Source organism: Aethalodelphis obliquidens, unplaced genomic scaffold, assembly GCF_003676395.1.
Source record: "Aethalodelphis obliquidens isolate GAN/ISIS:26980383/991018 unplaced genomic scaffold, ASM367639v1 scaffold98, whole genome shotgun sequence".
Taxonomy (NCBI): Eukaryota; Metazoa; Chordata; class Mammalia; order Artiodactyla; family Delphinidae; genus Aethalodelphis; species Aethalodelphis obliquidens.
Window position 1 is genome coordinate 2,218,015 of NW_020838042.1, and position 22,766 is coordinate 2,240,780.

At 36.2% G+C, this 22,766-nt stretch overlaps 1 protein-coding gene across 3 annotated transcripts in view; it reads right to left on the bottom strand.

Annotated features, from left to right (window-relative positions):
* Positions 1-22,766, bottom strand: part of DMD (dystrophin) — a 2,234,319-nt gene that overhangs the window by 1,332,390 nt on the left and 879,163 nt on the right. For all 3 annotated transcript variants that reach the window (XM_027096086.1, XM_027096084.1, XM_027096085.1), the window contains exons 28-29: positions 20,159-20,293; positions 18,381-18,530 (exon numbers count right to left, since the gene is read on the bottom strand). In XM_027096086.1, the coding sequence (XP_026951887.1) occupies positions 18,381-18,530; positions 20,159-20,293 (285 nt within the window). The remainder of the gene's footprint in view (positions 1-18,380; positions 18,531-20,158; positions 20,294-22,766) is intronic.

Below are 22,766 nucleotides of genomic sequence, written 5' to 3' on the forward strand. Positions count from 1 at the left end.
CATTCCATCCAAAAACAACAGAATACACTTTCTTCTCAAGTGCTCATGGAACATTCTCCAGGACAGATCATATCTTGGGACACAAATGAAGCCTTGGTAAATTTAAGAAAACTGAAATCATATCAAGTATCTTTTCTGACCACAATACTATGAGACAAGATATGAATCACAGGAAAAAATCTGTAAAAAATACAAACACATGGAGGCTAAACAATACACTACTTAACAACCAAGAGGTCACTGAAGACATCAAAGAGGAAATCAAAAAATACCTAGAAACAAATGACAATGAAAACACAATGACCGAAAACCTATGGGATGCAGCAAAAGCAGTTATAAGAGGGAATTTTATAGCAAATACAATCCTACCTTAAGAAACAGGAAACATCTAATAAACAACCTAACCTTACAGCTAAAGAAATTAGAGAAAGAAGAATAAAAAAAAAAACCCAAAGTGAGCAGAAGGAAGGAAATCATAAACATCAGAACAGAAATAAATGAAAAAGAAACGAAGGAAACGATAGCAAGATCAATAAAACTAAAAGCTGATTCTTTGAGAAGATAAACAAAATTGATAAAGCATTAGCCAGACTCATCAAGAAAAAAGGGAGAAGACTCAAATCAATAGAATTAGAAATGAAAAAGGAGAAGTAACAACTGACACTGCAGAAATACAAAGGATCTGAGAGATTGCTACAAGCAACTCTATGCAATAAAATGGACAACATGGAAGAAATGGACGAATTCTTAAAAATGCACAACCTTTTGAGACTGAACCAGGAAGATACAGAAAATATGAACAGACCAATCACAAGCACTGAAATTGAAACTGTGATTAAAAATCTTCCAACAAACAAAAGCCCAAGACCAGATGGCTTCACAGGCGAATTCTATCAAACATTTAGAGAAGAGCTAACACCCATCCTTCTCAAACTCTTCCAAAATATAGCAGAGGGAGGAACACTCCCAAACTCATTCTATGAGACCACCATCACCCTGATACCAAAACAAGACAAAGATGTCACAAAGAAAGAAACTACAGACCATTATCACTGATGAACATAGATGCAAAAATCCTCAACAAAATACTAGCAAACAGAATCCAACAGCACATTAAAAGGATCATACACCATGATCAAGTGGGGTTTATCCCAGGAATGCACGGATTCTTCAATATATGCAAATCAATCAATGTGATACACCATATTAACATATTGAAGGAGAAAAGTCATATGATCATCTCAATTGATGCAGAGAAAACTTTTGACAAAATTCACCACCCATTTATGATAAAAACCCTGCAGAAACTGGGCATAGAGGGAACTTTCCTCGGCATAATAAAGGCCATATACGACAAAACCCACAGCCAACATCATCCTCAGTGGTGAAAAACTGAAACTGTTTCAACTAAGATCAGGAACAAGACAAGGTTGCCCGCTCTCACCACTATTATTCAACATAGTTTTGGATGTTTTAGCCACAGCAATCAGAGAAGAAAAAGAAATAATAGGAATCCAATTCGGAAAAGAAGAAGTAAAGCTGTCACTGTTTGCAGATGACATGAGACTATACATAGAGAATCCTAAATATGCTACCAGAAAACTACTGGAGGTAATCAATGAATTTGGTAAAGTAGCAAGATACAAAATTAATGCACAGAAATCTCTAGCATTCATATACACTAATGATGAAAAATTGGAAAGTGAAATTAAGAAAACACTCCCATTTACCACTGCAACAAAAAGAATAAAATATCTAGGAATAAACCTACCTCAGGAGACAAAAGACCTGTATGCAGAAAATTATAAGACACTGATGAAAGAAATTAAAGACGATAAAAATAGATGGAGAGATATACCATGTTCTTGGATTGGAAGAATCAACATTGTGAAAATGACTCTACTACCCAAAGCAATCTACAGATTCAATGCAATCCCTATCAAACCACCCCTGGCATTTTTCACAGAACTAGAACAAAATATTTCACAATTTGTATGGAAACACAATAGACCCCGAATAACCAAAGCAATCTTGAGCAAAAAAACAGAGCTGGAGGAATCAGGCAACCTGACTTCAGGGTATACTACAAAGCTACAGTAAACAAGACAGTATGGTACTGGCAGCAAAACAGAAATATATATCAATGGAACAGGATAGAAAGTCCAGAGATAAACCCACACATATATGGTCACCTTATCTTTTATAAAGGAGGCAAGAATATACAGTGGAGAAAAGACAGCCTCTTCAATAAGTGGCGTTGGGAAAACTGGACAGCTACATGTAAAAGAATGTAATTAGAACACTCCCTAACACCATACACAAAAATAAACTCCAAATGGATTAAAGACCTAAATGTAAAGCCAGACACCATCAAACTCTTAGAGGAAACCATAGGCAGAACACTCTATGACATAAATCACAGCAAGATCCTTTTTGACCCACCTCCTAGAGAAATGGAAATTAAAACAAAAATAAACAAGTGGGACCTAATGAAACTTAAAACCTTTTGCACAGCAAAGGAAACCATAAACAAGACGAAAAGACAATCCTCACAATGGGAGAAAGTATTTGCTAATGAAGCAACTAACAAAGGATTAATCTCCAAAATTTACAAGCAGCTCATGCAGCTCAGTATCAGAAAAACAAACAACCCAATCCAAAAATGGGCAGAAGGCCTAAATAGACATTTCTCCAAAGAAGATATACAGATTGCCAACAAAACATGAAAGGATGCTCAACATCATTAATCATTAAAGAAATGCAAATCAAAACTACAATGAGGTATCACCTCACACCAGTTAGAATGGCCTCATCAAAAAATCTTGAAACAATAAATGCTGGAGAGGGTGTGGAGAAAAGGGAACACTCTTGCACCACTGGTGGGAATATAAACTGATACAGCCACTATAGAGAACAGTATGGAGGTTCCTTAAAAAACTACAAATAGAACTACCATACCACCCAGCAATCCCACTACTGGGCACAGACCCTGAGAAAACCATAATTCAAAAAGAGTCATGTACCACAATGTTCATAGCAGCTCTATTTACAATAGCCAGGACATGGAAGCAACCTAAGTGTCCATCAACAGATGAATGGATAAAGAAGATGTGGCACATATATACAATGGAATATTATTCAGCCATAAAAAGAAACGAAATTGAGATATTTGTAGTGAGGTGGATGGACCTAGAGACTGTCATACAGAGTGATGTAAGTCAGAAAGAGAAAAACAAACACCATATGCTAACACATTTATATGGAATCTAAAAAAAAAAAAATGCTTCTGAAGAGCCTAGGGTCAGAACAGGAATAAAGACACAGACTTAGAGAATGGACTTGAGGACATGGGGAGGGGGAAGGGTAAGCTGCGGTGAAGTGAGAGAGTGGCATGGACTTATATATACTAACAAATGTAAAACAGATAGCTAGTGGGAAATAGCCGCATAGCACAGGGAGATCAGCTTGGTGCTTTGTGACCACCTAGAGGGTGGGATTGGGAGGGTGTGAGGCAGACGCAAGAGGGAGGAGATATGGGGATATATGTATACGTATAGCTGATTTGTGTTGTTATAAAGCAGAAACTAACACACCATTGTAAAGCAATTATACTCCAATATAGATGTTTAAAAAAAGTTATTACAAAAATACATAAATATATATTTGTAATCACCCTCATTAATAAAGATTTTAATGCTCTACCAAAGCAAAAACAATTTATCTAGTGTGAATATACAATACTTACATTTAATTAGATATAAAAATAAATGCAAGTATAAATTTGTTTATATACATGCATATATAAATATATACACAACTATACATGTGTGTATGTGTGTTGGTGTATCCCTTTGTGTCTAGACCAGAAAAGCTAAAATGCTCTAATTGGTATAAACACAGAAGAAAACTTTAACTACTGTCTTATATAAACATTTCAGAAATGTTAATGCAAATGACCCAGGAAACACTATTTACTAAAGTAGGTTAAATTATATTTAAGGATAATGATGGAATTCCTACTGACAAAAATAAAAAAATAAATATCTATGATTCCTGATCATTAAAATAAGAATGAAACACATTTACCATTGTCCTTTGTTCTTGTGAAAGTTATATAATATTTCAGTTTCTGTATCCAGAGTGTAATCAAACTCAAAATACAAGATGAATCTTAAAATATTATTAAACACAAGAATCAAGGTAACTCACATAACTGATGGTAGGAAAAGAAAGACAACCTTTCTCAGATAAAAGAAAATATAGCAGGAGAGTGGTTTAGAAGTGGAAAGAAACAGGTGAGGGATGTTTAGAGGTACAAACTTCCAGTTGCAAAATAAATGAGTCACTGGTATGAAATGTACAGTGTGGGGAACATAGTCAGTAACTATGTAATATCTTTGTGTGGAGACATATAACTAGACTTATTGTGGTGACCATTTTGAAATGTATAGATTGAGAGTTTGGGGTTAGTAGATGCAAACTACTATATACAGAATGGATAAACAACAAGGTCCTACTGTATAGCACAAGGAACTATATTCAATATCCTGTAATAAACCATAATGGAAAAGAATATGAAGAAGTTATACATATGTATAACTGAGTCACTATGCTGTACAGCAGAAATTAAACACACTGTAAATCAACTATACTTCAATAAATTTCTTTAAGAATGTAAAAATCCCTACAAAAGAAAAAAAATGTACAGAAATATCGAATCACTATGTTGTGTAACAGGCACTAACACAGTGCTATAGATCAATTATACTTCAAAAGCAAACTCATATCAAAAGAGATCAGATTTGTGGCTACCAGAGGTAGGGGGTTGGAGGAGGAGGAATTGGATAAAGGTAGTCAAAAGGTACAAACTCACAAGGATAAGATAAATAAGTACTAGGGACATAATGTACAATATGATAAATATAATTAACACTGTTGTATGCTATATATGAAAGTTGTTAAGAGAATAAAGCTTAAGAGTTCTTATCACAAGGAATTTTTTTTTGTTTCTTTAATTTTGTATCTATATGAGATGATGGATGTTCACTAAACATATTGTTGTGATTATCATTTCATGATATATGTAAGTCAAATCATTATGCAGTACACCTTAAACTGTGGGTCAATTATGTCTCAATAAAGCTAGAAGGAAAAGAAAGGATTCAGATGAATCCTCTGAAAAGGTATATAGGGCAATGTCTGGAAGGGTCCCAAGCACAAGAGCTTCTGTCTCTGTGAAGCTGGAGCATGTCACCCTCCCAGTGTTAATGTGTTCACAAACCTGGATGCTTTCTGAACTCCATACTATTGGGATTTTTAATGGAGGCTTTATCACATATGTGTCATCAATTATCAACTCCATTTCCAGTCCTTCGCCCCTCTCCAGAGAATGGGGGGGTAGGCATGAAAGATCCAAGCTTCTAATTTTGGCTTGGTCTCTCCGGTGACCAGCCCCCATCTAGGAGTGCACCAAGAGCCACATCATTAGAAAAAAAGATATTCCTATCACCCAGTAAATTCCAAGGAGTTCAGTGTCAGATGCTCCTATCACTTAGGAAATTACAAAGGTCTTAGGATTTCTGTGTCAGGAACTGAGGTCAAAGATTAAATACCAGAACAAATGTTCTTCCTACCATCTCTATTTACAAGGGTTTTAGGAGCTATGTGTCAAGAACCAGGGGCAGAGACAAATATATACATATTTCTTATATTACAAAAGAAGATAGAGAAGATAGAGGAGCAAAACTCTTTTCTAATTTAAATACTGTCTTGTCTATTTTTCTTACGTTAAAGAGGGCTGGGCTATTGGCTTTATTATCTGTGTGTAAATATTACACAGGTGAGTTTTTCCTTCAAAATCTAATCACTCTTGACCAATCATTCAATTAAAATTATTATGAGAGCAAGTTGCATAGTCCACCACTCAGCTCAAAAATAAAGTCACCTTGAGCACAGATGTTTGGCCTAACAGTCTGCTTGCGGTGCATTTTTACATAAAGATGACAGTTTTAACACAGAGCATTTACCTAGGAAAGTCAAAATTCAAGATATCCAATAACCTTTCTTCCAAAGTAAGGAAAGAAAGCACCAAATTTAAAATGTGAAAAATGTAATCCTAGAAACTACATCCATAGTTAATACTCTAAGAATTAGATTAAAATTCTACCTTTCAAAATACTAAAGCAGTTAGCATTGGTCTATCATCTTCACTGAAATCTTTTTAAATAATGATGTTCTGTAGAAATAAGTCTAAGTTCTGTAACTCCTGCATATATTCAAAACCAATTTAGGTGTAAAATTAACCAAATATATAAAGTAACAATTGGGGCTGGCATCATGGGCTGGCAGCCTGTGCAGTCATGCAGTACTCCATGCTTATAAGAACTCAAGCTTGGTTTCATGTTTTGCTGTCATTCTCCTGAAATTCTTAATTTTTGAACAAGGAACCTGCATATCCTCTTCTACTGGCCCTAAAAATTAAGTAGCTGATCCTGATTACAATAATTTGGGGGAAATGGCCAATAGCTATAAGGTTGAAATAAGAATCCAAACAAAATTGGGTAAGTTCAAGAAATAAATTTTTTTAAAAAACATGAAATTCAAATTAGATGCACCAGGACACAGTGACATACTGGTGGAGGAAATATGAATACAAAATGAATGACTTCCAAATATGAGTATAATTGGAAGGTAAGACTCCAAAGACCAGTCTCTTAGTTGTTTCGGGATATCATCAAATACATCCTAGAGATACTGGATACATTAACTGAAGATAATGGAAATAAAAGTCCCTTTTCTTTTGATTGTCCACATGATTGTATGTGTATGGTTGAGAATAAGATGATTATTTTGCTGGAAACTATGGGAGAAAAGTACAATAACTGACTGTTTCCACTGCAAACTGTTTTACTGACTACTACTGAGTCTACTGTACCGTTCGTTAACACTTCTGCTTATTTTGAATTCCTCTCTACGACAGAAGAGCTCCTATTCCAAATGCTTTCCACTCTCACTTTCTCAAAGGCACTGGTCCTCTATTCTCCCACCCCCACTTCTTCATGCCACCAACCTAAGACATCCTAAAGAAGAGTTAGCTCCCTTCCCAGGTATGGAGTCTCTCATGAGTAAATTTTCTCAGTCTTCCTAATCTTCACCTGAAATTATCTTCATATTATCTCAATTCTCTTTTTTCACTCCCGAAGATCATCCTTCCATTTTTGCTCAGGTATCCTCTCTTATAAGACCTTGCTCTTACATATTAAGAACATATCTCTATTGGATCTTCCCCCAGATTACAAACAGGCTTAAATCTGCACTGTTCTGACAGTCAATTAGGTGTAAAATTACCTCTATCCTATTACTCATGAAACTGGCCCTTCTCTCTCCTTTTTTATCATCAAATATATTTTTTTCATTATCAAACACATGCTAATTCTTTTTTTTCCTGCTTTATTGACATATATTTGACACATAACATGGTGTAAGTTTAAGGTGTACGAGGTATTGATTTGACACATTTATTAATTGCAAAATGATTACCACCCTAGTATTAGTTACCACCTCCATTCCATCACACAATTACCGTTTCTTGTTACCAAACATGTTGAAGAATAATTTACATTTACTGCCTTTACTTTACCACTGCCAATTTCTTCTTTTACGCCAATTTAATCTCACAGTTGCCCCTCTAGCAACTGAACAAGACGACTATAATTAATAAGTGAAGGAGTAAATGGAAGTTGAGCAAACAAATCCAGCCGGTAGAGACTACTTTTACAAGTACTAGGTTCTGCAGTTTATGTATGAACAATGTAGGAAGAAGAGAAGTAAAAATTATTTTAAGTATTTTTATATGCCAAAAAGGAAGTTAACTATTAGAACTCGGCTAATTCTAAGTTCATTAACTCTATAATTTTAAAGAAAATTCAGAAGTTAGTAACATTTTATTGATACTCTTTACCTATAGTAACTTTCTTTATCTACTTTTCATTAAAATTAGACATGTCAAAAATCTTAGTCCATAAAAATAATCTGATCAGTAATTTAATACATAGGTGCATTTTCATTGGCCTCATAGTTTTGCTAAAAATTATACTTATACCTTAGCAGTAAGACAGGTGAAGAGACAGCATGTAAAAAAAAATCTGCCTTCTGTAATCATCTGGAGCATAAGCTTAATATCTCTTTATGGTGACAGCAGATTTATAGACAGAGGCCAAGACATTTGATATTTTTTTCCTTAAGGACACACAAAGTATAAAGAGCTATAAAAAATAACCTCGCTCGGGCTTCCCTGGTGGCGCAGTGGCTGAGAGTCCGCCTGCCGATGCAGGGGACATGGGTTCGTGCCCCGGTCCGGGAAGATCCCACATGCCGCGGAGCGGCTAGGCCCGTGAGCCATGGCCACTGAGCCTGCACGTCCAGAGCCTGTGCTCCACAACGGGAGAGGCCACAACAGTGAGAGGCCCCGCGTACCGCAAAAATATAAATAAATAAATAATCTTGCTCATAAAGAAAAATATGAGTGGCTTATATACCTCTTATTGCCTGCCAGACCACAGTTAGATCTGCTAAGACTACCTTTCTGATCTGCTGGAGAGAGAATGGTGAAGAAAGAGAAGAGCCCAAGATTACCTTAAGTTTCTGGCCTGAGAAATTTAAAGAATGAGTTGACATGAATGAGAACGGAGAAAACTGTTGGGTAGGTTTGATAGGAGTTCGAATCTGAGTATGTTATGTTTGAGCTGCTTACTAAATATCCACATAGAGACATAACAGAAGGGTGGATATACAGTTCTGGAGTTTAGGGCAGAGGTCTGTATTAGAGATAATATTTTGAGAATCCATTAGCATGTAAAGAATATTTAAAGCCACAACACTGCATAAAATATCCAAAGCAGTGAGTGAAGAAAGAAAAGACAGCATGAAGCTTAAAACTATTTCGCTTACAACTGGATCTAGTTAGGCAAAATTTGTTTCAGAATTCTTTCTTATGTGTTTATGAGTGAGATTGGCATGGGACTTTGCTTCTTGTACCATTTTCATCCATTTTTAAAATTGAAGTATAGTTGTTTTACAACATTATATTAGTTTCATGTGTACAACATAGTGACTCAATATTTTTATAGATTATACTCCATTTAAAGTTATTACAAAATAATGGCTATATTTCCCTGTGCTGTACAATATATCCTTGTTTCTTATTTATTTTATACATAGTAGTTTATATCTCTTAACCCCATACCCTTCTATCACCCCTCCCCTTTCCCTCTCCTCACTGGTAACCACTAGTTTGCTCTCTATACCTGTGAATCTGTTTCTTTTTTGTTATATATATTTGTTCATTTTATTTTTTAGATTCCTGAGACAAACACATACGTAACAACATAGATTAATTGTCTTTATCTTAGTTATTTCACTAAGCATAATACTCTCTAGGTCCATCCACATTGTTGGAAATGGCAGAATTCGATTCTTTTTTAATGTGTAATATTCCATTGTGTGTGTGTACACACACACACACACACACATATACATACATAAATACATATTTTTTGTATTCCTTCTTTGTTGATGGACACTTGGGCTGCTTCCATAACTTGGCTATTGTAAATAATGCTGCTATGAAGACTGGGGTGCATGTATCTCTTCAAGTTAATGTTTTTGTTTTTTTCAGATGTATACCAAGGAGTGGAATTGCTGGATCATATGGTAGTTCTATTTTTAGTTTTTTTAGGAACCTCATACTGTTTTCCACAGTGGCTGCACCAATTTACAAACCCACCTACAGTGTACTAGGGTGCCCTTTCCTTCACATCCTCACCAACATTTGTTATTTGTATACATTTTGATGACAGCTATTTTGACAGGTGTGAGGTAATATTTCATTGTTGTTTTGATTTGCATTTCTCTGATGATTAGCAATGTTGAGCATTTATTCATGTGCCTTTGGCCATATGTACATCTTTCCTTCTAGTACCATTTTTGTCAAATTTTAGTAAGAATATTTTCTAGCCATATTTTTCAGCCTGTCTTAATCAGCTTGGGCTTCTATAACAAAATATCATAGATCAGGGGGCTTAAACAGCATACATTTATTTCTCACAGTTCTAGAGGCTGAGAAGTTCAAGATCAAGGTATCTGCAGATTCAGTGTCTGGTGAAGGCCCTCTTTCTAGTTTGCAAATGGCCTCCTTCTTGCTGTATCCTCACATATCTGGAAGAATTATCTCTCTTGTGTCTCTTTATCTCAGGGCATCTCAGATCTTCCTTTTGGAATTTCTTTGCTTTAGAAAGGATTTGCTGAGATAAAAATCTCAATTTCTGTTTCTCTGAAAATGTCTAATTTTCCCTTGCAATTTTGCTAGGTTCAGAGCTCTGGGATGGTGGTAATTTTTTCTCAATATCTTGAAAACATTTTTCCAATTTTTTTTTCTGATTCTTTTGTTGTAGTTAAAAAGTCTAATGTCAGTCTAAGTTTCATTCCTTCAAAAATGATCTGTCTCTCCTCTCTGGTTGCTAATGTAAATTTATCTTTGTTTTTGGAATTCTGCAGTTTCATTGTGAAATGTCTAAGAGTGGATTTCTATTTATTTATGCTGCCTGTTATATATTGTGCTTCCTGGTTAAGTAGGTTGGCTCTGCAAGTTATTCCTCAGTATCCTTCACATATTCCCGCCTATCCATTTTCTTTATTCTTGCCTCAGAGTCTCCCATTAGACATAAGTTAGACATTCACAACCTACTCCCAATATATATTTTGCCTTCCTGTTCATACTGTCTACCTCCTTAGGTTTTGGTACCACATTCCTTACATTTCAATTTCCTCATAACTCATTTTTTTCAACTGTTTAATATACACTGAACACAGCCATTATTTTTTTCCAATTTTTAGAGTGATAATTTTAATTTTAGTACTCATATTTTGATCTGTTTTTCAAATCTTCCTCATCAACTTTTAGCGTCTTATTTCTTCATTTGATTCTCACTCTCATTTCTTTAACATTTCACCTACTTATATTAATTACCTGGCAATTCTAGTACCTGAAATTGTAGAGGAGGTGATCTAAATTCACTCTGTGTTGCATGTGATTACTTTGCTTCATGATGGCTTGTTTTCTTGTGCTTGTGGGGTTTATCGTGAGCTCAAATTTCACAAAATTTAGTCTGTGAGAATACTAAGGTGCTTTTCTTTCTAAGAATTTGGATTCACCTCTCACTAGTGGTAGGGTGCTACCAACCTGGAGCTACTTTAACTTAATCTCTTGTCTTAGGGATACCTTGACTCTTACTGGTAATAAACACTCAAATAAGCAACTCTCACAAGAACAGGCCTACGGTTACACATTTTCAGATGAGATGATTATAATTATTCTTACTTTTAATTTTATACTTAGAGTGGGAAGAGAGATAGACATATTTTTATATTGGGACGTTTCACAGACAGAATACCCCCGTCCATCATGGTACTGAAGATATAACCCTTGTTTTACATAGAATCTCTGTTCACCTCCCCCCATTTGCTTGAGCCTGAGGCTCAGATTTCTACTGTATCAAATGGCTTAAGTTAACCAAACTCTGGGTTTCTAGCATTAGCTTTTAGCACTAAGGCAATACAAGGGTCAGTGCTCATAGTTGTATTAGTTCTATGACTTTAGTTTCATCCGCATTTTTTTTTTTTGTCCTGGCCTTGAAAGGTTTACCCACTTCCTTGCAAGAGAGAAAACATTTAAAACTGTATTTGTTGGAAATTTCCCAGCATCTTGGTGCTTTGAAGAGGGCATTTTAGAAAACTGAGTCTGCCTCATCCTTGGGAATGGAAGTCAGCCCCTTCTCAACATATGTGGAGTTAATCAAATCTACCTCATAAAAATAATGTGGGGATTAAGTTTAACACTGTTTATAATTGCTTAGCACAAGGACTGACATAAAAATGCACTCAGTAAATTGTAGCTTTTACTATTTATATTATACATTGATATTTTCTAAGAAGTAAACACACTGACAAAATCATAAAGATATTCTTTTATAGATAAATGGCTTTCCAATAATTCTGACCTCAAGACTGATATACAGTCACTTGTTTTCCTGGATTACTTTACAGTTTTCCTTCAGTCAATATTTGTCTATTCTTCCCTATCTATGCTAAGGTAGATGTGACACTCAGTGACCAATTCAAAGTTCTAATTACTGGAGCAATTAATGAGTCCCTCAAGCTGCCTATCATGAGCGTTACTACTAAACAGAATCAACCAATTTAGATTTTGCTTCTTCCCTTTTACTGTCTGCTATTTAATGTCACGTGAAAAAACTTATACATGACTTTGAGAAGACCAGAAATGGGGGCATTAACAATACACAAGAAAGATGAAATAATCACTAATCAAGAGAACTGGTAAAGGCTTTGGACTTCTAAATACATGTGATTTTAATATTTAAAACTCTAAAATGCTTTTTATAAAAATAGTCATCCCTAATATTTTTAAACTCATACTGTAAGCTTTCCTTAGAAATTGGGAAACTAGTTACTTGCAATATTCACTTCTTACCAAGCAGCTTCTATTTTTAATATAAGGAAAAGATCACTGAGATTGAAGGCAGCATGGTCAACCAGTATGTGCCCAGGCTCCAAGAGCAGAGACTTGGGTCTAAGCATACTAGCTTTGTGGCCTTTGATACCCTATCCATTTCTATAAAATAGGAATGTACAATAGAAGTCCTTAATAACATAAGGCTGCTGTGAGAACAAATGAGAAAATGCATGTCAGACACTTGGAGCAGTGCCTGGGCCTTTGTAACAATTATACTATTCTTGCTATTATTATACATTTTGCTGTATCGCTAACAAATCGTCTGTAGCTTGGTTACTCTGTAATAAGTTGGAAAAATTAGATTATTTGGTACAATTTTTGGAGCTGTTTCCTGGTTTGCTAACCATCTCTCAAATCATTACTGTGAGTAGAAAATGTAGTGCCATATGATTATGAAGAGTGAAAGATGCCTTTTCAAGGAATGGAAATAATTTATCACTTATCTGAATGCAAACTCACACTCTGAAATTAGGAACAGGATCTAGCAAATCTCTTTTAAATATTCATAGGCAATAAAATCTCTGGCTGTTTGATTGATCTAACAGGCAACTGAATGTTACCTTTGTTCTGCATAATTGCCCCTACAGGAAACATCAGTTAGGCAATTAAAAAAAAAAACAAAAAAAAAACAAACCTTTGACATAGGCATTTTAATCAAGAAGAAAATAGGCTAAGGCTCATATTCAAGATAAAGGGCACTTGTTTATTAATGGAAAAACTGTTTTTCTTTAGCCAAAAAAGAAAAAATCAAGAAATTTATGGCTTAAAAAAATTCAGAATTTTTGACTATAACAATCCAATATACAACACAGATTTTTTTAAAAAGGAAATCAATTTTAAAACTCTGTTACTGTAATTAGTTTATTTCCCCAGACTCTTAGATAATTATCCCAAGGCTGCATCTGCATTGCATCAAAACACCAGTCTTTTCAACTGAATATTCAGTGGGAACATCCAAATGACTGATTTAGCTAACAAAGTACTAGATATTTCTCTATTACCTAGATAGTCTGGAATTGATCAAAGTACTCAGATTATACCCTGAGAACTAGGAAAACCCTGTCTACTCATCCTTTTAACTCAACATCTTATTTTTAAAGTCACATTGGCATACTAAAGACTAGCAGAACAGAATTTGAGAAGGATATTATCTCTAACATGATGTGGTTTTCATCAAAGCTCTAAAGCACCAAATATGCTTTATTTACATTGCCAAATTACTCTCAGGTTATTATTGGCTAGATATCTTATATAAGCATAGCCAGGGCTAATAGTGGTTTCAAGTTTATTTATTGTTACTATAGCGTTCTGTTTAATTGATTACTGAAGTAGAATGAAAAATTCCTTCCAATTTTAAGACCTATGGAATGATAAAAGTCCTTTTGTCAGTCTTCTGAATTTTATTTAAATAATGGAGGTGTGTACATTTCATCGTTTTTCACATTGGAATATATGTATATGTTTGTCTATCCCTGCCCTGGTAGCACACACGCATGCACGCACACACACACATACACTGCTTTGAGGGTAGATACTACAGCATACAACCTAGTAAAAATAAAAGCACTTTCCCGGCAGTATTTTATATATTGTTCAGAGGAATCTTATGAAATAGGATCTGTCATCGCAGATGAGGAAATGGAAGCTTGAAAATATTTCCCAAGGGTACAGAGCCAATGGGTTGTAGATGGATGTATTTATTGTCTTTTAACATTCATGTTGGTGATACTGGAATATTTCTCTCTTTGCCAGCTGGCAGGATGCTAAGCTTTGTCAATAAAGGGTGCTGGAGTGACACTGGGGGAGGTAAAGTTTTCTCTGTTCAGTGTGTTTTTACTTCTTGCTACCGTGGCTCTGGGTTGGCCTGTGGGATGCCTGGTGGAGTTCACCTCATCTGTTCCCCACCCCACCCCAAATAAATTTTAGCAGCACCCTGTACAGGTGCCTTCTGACAAGTTCAGTGGGTGCTCCAGTGCCAAGTCCAACCTGGGTGCCAAATTCATGGGCAGCTTTCTGGAGCCCAAGCTGGTTTCCCTAAATTCAGTGGCCCCTACTGTAGCTAGCTTCCCAGTGAGTCCAACAGGCAATCCCCTCTAGCTTCCCAGAAAATTCAATAGCAGCCCCCGCAGGTTACCTCCCCATGAATTTTGTCATCATCCCACTCCAAGATTCCCTTCACACAAGCTTCAGCCCACTGACTACATACTAGCTCTGGTTTGGGTCAACCCAGCGAACTTCTTTGTCATCTCATGCTCTGGAGACATACTCTTTCCAAACAGGTTTGAATCCCAGCCTTGGGCAGAGCCCCTCACTTTCCAAGTCAGTTCCTTCCCTGCGTACTATCCCTTGGTTCTAGGGAATTCTTTGGAGTTCTCTTCTGTTTCCTCTTAAAAATTAATTCCCAGTAATTACTTAATACTTATTTGTATTAAACGTTCCCTGTTCAAGTTACTGTGTAACCTGTTTTCTGTTACCTGTCTGACCCTGATTAATACCAAGGGCTATTCCAACCCAAGATTTTCTGATTCAAATTTCAATGCTTTAAAACTCAGTTTGGATACAGCAAAATAAGCGTTCAATCAAGGTTTGTTGTTGAGTTGAATTATCTATTTGGGGGAAATACCAGGTTCCACAACAGAGACCTTTGAAATGTAAAGACATAAGTAGTTTTTTGTGTTGCTAAAGGTTTGCAAGAGCATTACATAAATGAGGCTGATGCCAAGATCAGGATTAGAGACTGGTCTACTCCTAAGGACAGAATAGACAAACACTGAACATGGTTAATGATTAAAATCTGGGCCTCTTCACAGCTTAGCCAAAATCAGTTTTACAGTGTGCCTTTTGACTTTCTTTTTTGATTGAACCCTAATTTCTAACCTGACACTAAAATTCAAATACAAATACAAGCACATTCCAATTCTATATCAAAATCCAAATGTAAATGACCTCTGACCTAGTTGCCACCTCGGAATACCTACTTCTGCCCACGTCCAGTAACAGTGCGATAGGGTCAAGGGCTAAAGGACTGTTTAGAATCGCCTATTTCCAGTCCGTAGTCCCTTATATTGATATGGAGAAAGTATGATTAGACTACTAAACAAAGGTAGTGCAGGATTAAGGATTGTCTGGAGTCTCTGCTAATCAGGACTTCTTTCTTTCCAGTGTATAAACATGATCAAACTTCTCCCCCATGTAAATAACAAAAGGTTCCCTGCATACCGTCATAGCTACCATCCCTCCTTAGGACCTTTCTTTGCCTTCACAGCCAAGCTCCTCACAAGGATCGTGCACACTTGCCTTCCCTGTCCTTTTCTCTAATATCTTCTGTATCGCACTGTCACCAGAGTCTCTCTATCCTCAGGAAAACTCCATCAAAACTGCTCTAGGAAAGGTCACAAGTGACATCCTTTTTGCCCAATTCTGTCTTCATCTTACTGGGTTTCTCCACCCATACTTGACAGTTTTTCATGACTCCTCTTTATAAACTGCTACCTGCTAAGCACCCTGGTTTTAACTTGCGTCTCCTCTTACCTCTGATCATTCTTCTCATCTCCTTTGTAGACACTGTTTCCTCAGCTGAAAACTTGATATGGGGTATAACTCTGAAATTCTGTCTGATTCTTTTTCTTTTGGCTTATTTGGGATGATCTCAGGAACTCTGCAGTTTTAATTAGCACGTAGCCTGACAAATTCCCCATCTGTGTAACTAGTCTGAATCACTCTCTTTAACTTTAGGGCTGTGTAACTCTCTCTTACTGGATTAGGGAATATCTCCACCTGGGTTCTCCGTAAGTACTGCAGCAGATCCTGTTGCTGCCCAGCCACATAACCTCTTAGCCTCAGAACCTCTAAGTTCACTTGAAGCTTTGGTGGCCAGTATGTGCACGCAGTGCTAGATTCCCACCTTAAGCCCCCACATTTCTCAATTTTACTGCTCTAGGCCGCCCAGAAGTACTGGGATTTTATGCACCCAAGGGCAATCCTCAAACACAAAGGGAGGAAAATTGGTGGACAAATGTTCCAGCTTCCATTAGCCCAGCGGGACAATTCTAAGTGAGCTCTATGACACTGGTGTTCTACCTGATTTCTTTAAAGCTCCCAGTGGGACTGAGCTCAGTAATTCCCAATGGAAACTCACTCATAAAAGCATCCTTTATCAGACTTCCAACATTTCATTCTCCATTCTCCCCATGCACTCACTTGTCCTTCCTTCACTCGGGTTGCTTTTGATTAATATCAAACTTAGACATGTCTGGCTCAATGGGGGTAAAAAATGACATGTGATCTTTCACCTCCAAACTTGTTTTTTCTTACTTTCTCATAGTTGTTTCTGAAAAATATCTGATACTCAATCACCTGAGTCAGAAACCCAGATACTCTTCTGAATTTTGCATTTGCTCTGTATCTATCACCAACGGCCTTGCCTTCAACTGAGCTAAAAGTATCGCTTCTTACTTGGTCTCATTGCCTGCAGTCTCCCTGTCTCTTAGACCCCCCACCCCACTGTCCAGTCTCCACAGAGGTAACGTAATCTGATGGTGGCACCTCTCTTCTCCTTCCCCCTTATAAGTTAAACCTTTCAGTGGTTCCCTAAGTGCATGGCTCTACAGCAGGCTTTTTGTGAAGCATAGATCTCCCTTAGCAATCTCACTCATGCTTACTTGTTCAGGCTCACCTTCAACCAGACTCCCATTTGCATTCTGTGTTTTAGCAAAACCAAATACTTCCAATTTTCTGTAGCTGCTGGTGGCTGCCTGCCTGGAATCACCCTCTTACTCTTGCCCATTTGGCTGTCTCCTACTCTAATTTAAAAATGTAGTTTACAACAAATCTTCTCTAGGAAAGTTACCCCAAATACCTTTCACTGCTGACCCACACAAGTCTGTGTCCTTTTCTATGTTCTCTAATCCTCTGTTGTAACTTTTAACCCAACATTTTGCATCTTATAAGGATATTATTTGTTTTCACGTTCTGGAACACACTAAGAAATGAATAATTTTTTGCTTAATTAATCAATGACTATAAGTAGTGAAGTACAGATACTTTTTCTGACTTATTACCAAACCTTCAGTGTCTCACATGTTATAGATGCACTTAGCAATCAGATACGAAAGTAAATCTCATTATGAATTTTTTTTTCCTTCTTGACAAATAATCCATTCTTGATTTAGGAGACTGTATGCAAAATATTGTTGGATTCATAAAAATATGTTATTTTTTTCAATTTTGATTTGAAAAATTCACACCATATGTATTAATTTTTAAATATGAAAACCCCTCTGTTATATATAAATACAAACTCATATTATTTGGGAACAATAAACAATATCCAATATCTTGGGCACTAATAAAATCACATGTATTATTAACAGATTATATATGACCATAACAAACATGTGTGTACATGTTTGAACAGAGAAACAGAGAGAGAGAGGTGACGATACCTACACACATTAGTTAATCTTGCATATGGAAAAGAACTGTGGTCAGATAAGATCCTATTTTGAACACCAGATTAACTATTTACTCATGTGAAGATTTGAGCGAGTTACTGTACTTGGTCTGTCTCAGGTTTCCTATTAAAACCCATACTTTATAAAGTTTTAGTAAGATAAAAATGATATGATACACATATAAATATTTCATCCATGTCTAGAACTTGAAAGTTTCTACAACCTGGAAGCTGAGCTAATATTTAAATTATTCCTCATTTTGACTGAGAGGCATAAAGGTATTTGCTAGTCTTCATGCAAATTAGTTTAAAGAGATTTTTTCACTCTTCTTGTCATACCTCTTCATGTAGTTCTCTCCAACGAGAATTAAATGTCTCGAGTTCCTCATTGATCAGTTCATCCATGACTCCGCCATCTGTTAGGGTCTGTGCCAATATGCGAATCTGATTTGGGTTATCCTCTGAATGTTGCATCAAATTTTCAAGTGACTGAAATACATTTGCAATAATTACTATTTCACTTCTTTTTCTAAATCCATTGAACTAACCCAAAATGCTCAGTATCTTCTGATTCACATATAATTAAGTTATAAGCAACTTAAAGCAATATTTAATTGGGACAACAAAACATGAAAGATCATTGTTATTTCAAAACTATGATGTTGCTCCATGTCAATCTTCATGGGCTTGTGGCAGGACTATGGAATGGGGTACATAAAAAATGATTCACGGCCACCTTCTTCTCTGAGGCTCTCTACTATAAAACCTGGAAGGTAAGACACTCAATTTCCCAACTTCTCTTATAGCTAGTGATGGCCAAGTGACATGATTCTGACAATGTACACAGGTAGAAATTCAAGAGCAGAGTTTCCCTTCTCACATGAAAAAAAAAAGTCACAGTACTTTAGAAGAAATCCCTCTGGCCTTCACACTTTTTCACACATATACGGCTTACAGGTAAAGTAGCCATATTTGGACTGGGAGACAATAAAAACAAGGATGAGGTCCTTCAATCTGTTCATTTAGTAGGATAAGTGCATGATCACATCCTTTGTTCTGGCCATGACCCTTTTACTCATGCGGTATAACTTTGCAAGTTTGTTTCATCTTTTTTGGAAGATGCTTCACACTGTTAGTTCACAACGAATGTTTGGTCACTGAACATCTCTGAATAGGACAGGGACATAATTATAGTCTATTTGAGGCCTCTCTCATTGTTCTTTGATACCTCTTCAAGTTTTACAATTCTCTTGCAAAAGTAAGGAAGTTGGATATAATCATGCCCAGGTTTCTGCTACAATGTCCCAGGATTCCAATTCTATTCACTCAAAAACATTTCACATTTTCTTCACATTGTGATTAATTTATGTACCTTATTTTAGCAGATTTACAAAGGGGCTGCACTACAAGTGGCTCTACACACAATACATAGGCTAAAACTACATATTCATTACATATAAAGGATTATCCAAAAGTACAATAAAATGCATAGGACATAAATGATTGTCAGAAATTCACATAAATCAAAGCTTATACATGCAAACTCCTTCAAATTTTACTTTTTAAATATCTCCAAAATAAAACTTGAAAATGTACTAAAATTCTCTATGTACTAAAATGTATGAACATTTTAAAGATACATTTCCAATATCAAAGCATGCCTATTTAATACTTTGAAACATTCTGTAAGGTATAAATTTATGATTTTAAATAATTAAAAATATGTTCCAACTCAGTGAAGGTAGCTTTTAAACTGGAAATAATGTTTTACATTATCATCCTGTTTATCTCTACTCCAATGGAGCAAAACTGTGCATTCAAACTGTCTTTGCAGGTCTGTAGTAGATTTAAGCAGGTAAAGAAAAATGTAAACATAGAACATAGTGATATAGCAAAAGGCATATGTCCTCTCTAAGAGGTTATTTAAATTCTCTTTAAAATCTTAACACTGGAAGGTTCAGAGAGGAATCAAAGGTTTCATCCCAAGTGCTGGTGCTGGGGAAGGAATAGCAACTATACACTCTGCCTGGTTTTCTTTGAATTTATTTTCTATTTGATTCTTGACATCTTTCAATAATGCATATAAATTATCACAATTATATTAATTCACAACTTACATCTAGCACCTCAGAGATTTCCTCAGCTCCACCAGGAATATTTTCAGTGGCCTTAAGTTTAAATTCTACTTCATTTAGCCACTTGTTTGCCTTCTCCAAGTATGACAATAACTCATGCCAACATGCCCAAACTTCCTGTGAAAGAAATGTATATCACAAATGAAATATTTTGATAGAACAGTGAGTGTGCGATTTTGCCATTTCCATTTTTAAAACTTCTAAAAATAAAACATATTTTTTACCTTTTCTTTGTAGATCATTGAAAATGCAACTAGTCATTTTGAGCATCTAATATGTCCATAATTACAAATCATTAACAAAATATTTTATTACATGAATAAATTCAAGACTCAGTCATTTACTTTTTTAAATAAAAAAATAATTCATCAACATTACAGTCTGGTTCTTCTCAAACTCTTCCAAAATATAGCAGAGGGAGGAACACTCCCAAACTCATTCTATGAGGCCACCATCACCTTGATACCAAAAGGATGTCACAAAGAAAGAAAACTACAGGCCAATATCACTGATGAACATAGATGCAAAAATCCTCCACAAAATACTAGCAAACAGAATCCAACAGCACATTAAAAGGATCATACACCATGATCAAGTGGGGTTTATTCCAGGAATTCAATGATTCTTCAATATATGCAAATCAATCAACGTGATACACCACATTAACAAACTGAAGGAGAAAAACCATATGATCATCTCAAGAGATGCAGAGAAAGCTTTTGAAAAAAATCAACACCCATTTACGATAAAAGCCCTGCAGAAAGTAGGCATAGAGGGAACTTTCCTCAACATAATAAAGGCCATATATGACAAACCCACAGCCAACATCGTCCTCAATGGTGAAAAACTGAAAGCATTTCCACTAAGATCAGGAACAAGACAAGGTTGCCCACTCTCACCACTCTGATTCAACACAGGTTTTGAAGTTTTAGCCACAGCAGTCAGAGAAGAAAAGGAAATAAAAGGAATCCAAGGGCTTCCCTGGTGCCGCAGTGGTTGAGAGTCCACCTGCCGATGCAGGGGACACGGGTTCGTGCCCCGGTCCGGGAAGATCTCACATGCTGCGGAGTGGCTATGCCCATGAGCCATGGCCGATGGGCCTGCGCGTCCGGAGCCTGTTGCTCCGCAACGGGAGAGGCCACAGCAGTGAGAGGCCCGCATACCGCAAAAAAACAAAAAACAAAAAAAAGGAATCCAAGTCGGAAAAGAATAAGTAAGGTGTCACTGTTTGCAGATTACATGATACTATACATAGAGAATCCTAAAGATGCTACCAGAAATCTACTAGAGCTAATCAATGAATTTGGTAAAGTAGCACGATACAAAATTAATGCACAGAAATCTCTTGCATTCCTATACATTAATGATGAAAAATCTGAAAGTGAAATCAAGAAAACACTCCCATTTACCACTACAACAAAAAGAATAAAATATCTAGGAATAAACCTACCTAAGGAGACAAAAGACCTGCATGCAGAAAATTATAAGACACTGATGAAAGAAATTAAAGATGATACAAATAGATAGAGAGATATACCATGTTCTTGGATTGGAAGAATCAACATTGTGAAAAGGACTCTACTACCCAAAGCAATCTACAGATTCAACGCAATCCCTATGAAACTACCACTGGCATTTTTCAGAGCACTAGAACAAAAAAATTCACAATTTGTATGGAAACACAAAAGACCCCGAATAGCCAAAGCAATCTTGGGAACGAAAAACGGAGCTGGAGGAATCAGGCTCCCTGACTTCAGACTATACTACAAAGCTACAGTAATCAAGATAGTATGGTACTGGAACAAAAACAGAAAGATAGATCAATGGAACAGGATAGAAAGCCCAGAGATAAACCCACGCACATATGGTCACCTTATCTTTGATAAAGGAGGCAGGAATGTACAGTGGAGAGAGGCCAGCCTCTTCAGTAAGTGGTGCTGGGAAAACTGGACGGGTACATGTAAAAGTATGAGATTAGATCACGCCCTAACACCATACACAAAAATAAGCTCCAGATGAATTAAAGACCTAAATGTAAGGCCAGAAACTATCAAACTCTTAGAGGAAAACATAGGTAGAACACTCTATGACATAAATCACAGCAAGATCCTTTTTGACCCACCTCCTAGAGAAATGGAAATAAAAACAAAAATAAACAAATGGCACCTAATGAAACTTCAAAGCTTTTGCACAGCAAAGGAAACCATAAACAAGACCAAAAGACAACCCTCAGAATGGGAGAAAATATTTGCAAATGAAGCAACTGACAAAGGATTAATCTCCAAAATTTATAAGCAGCTCATGCAGCTCAATAACAAAAGAACAAACAATCCAATCCAAAAATAGGCCGAAGTCCTAAACAGACATTTCTCCAAAGAAGATATACAGACTGCCAACAAACACATGAAACAATGCTCAACATCATTAATCATTAGAGAAATGCAAATCAAAACTACAATGAGATGTCATCTCACACCAGTCCAAATGGCCATCATCAAAAAATCTAGAAACAAAAAATGCTGCGGAGGGTGTGGAGAAAAGGGAACATTCTTGCACTGCTGCTGGGAATGAGAATTGGTACAGCCTTATG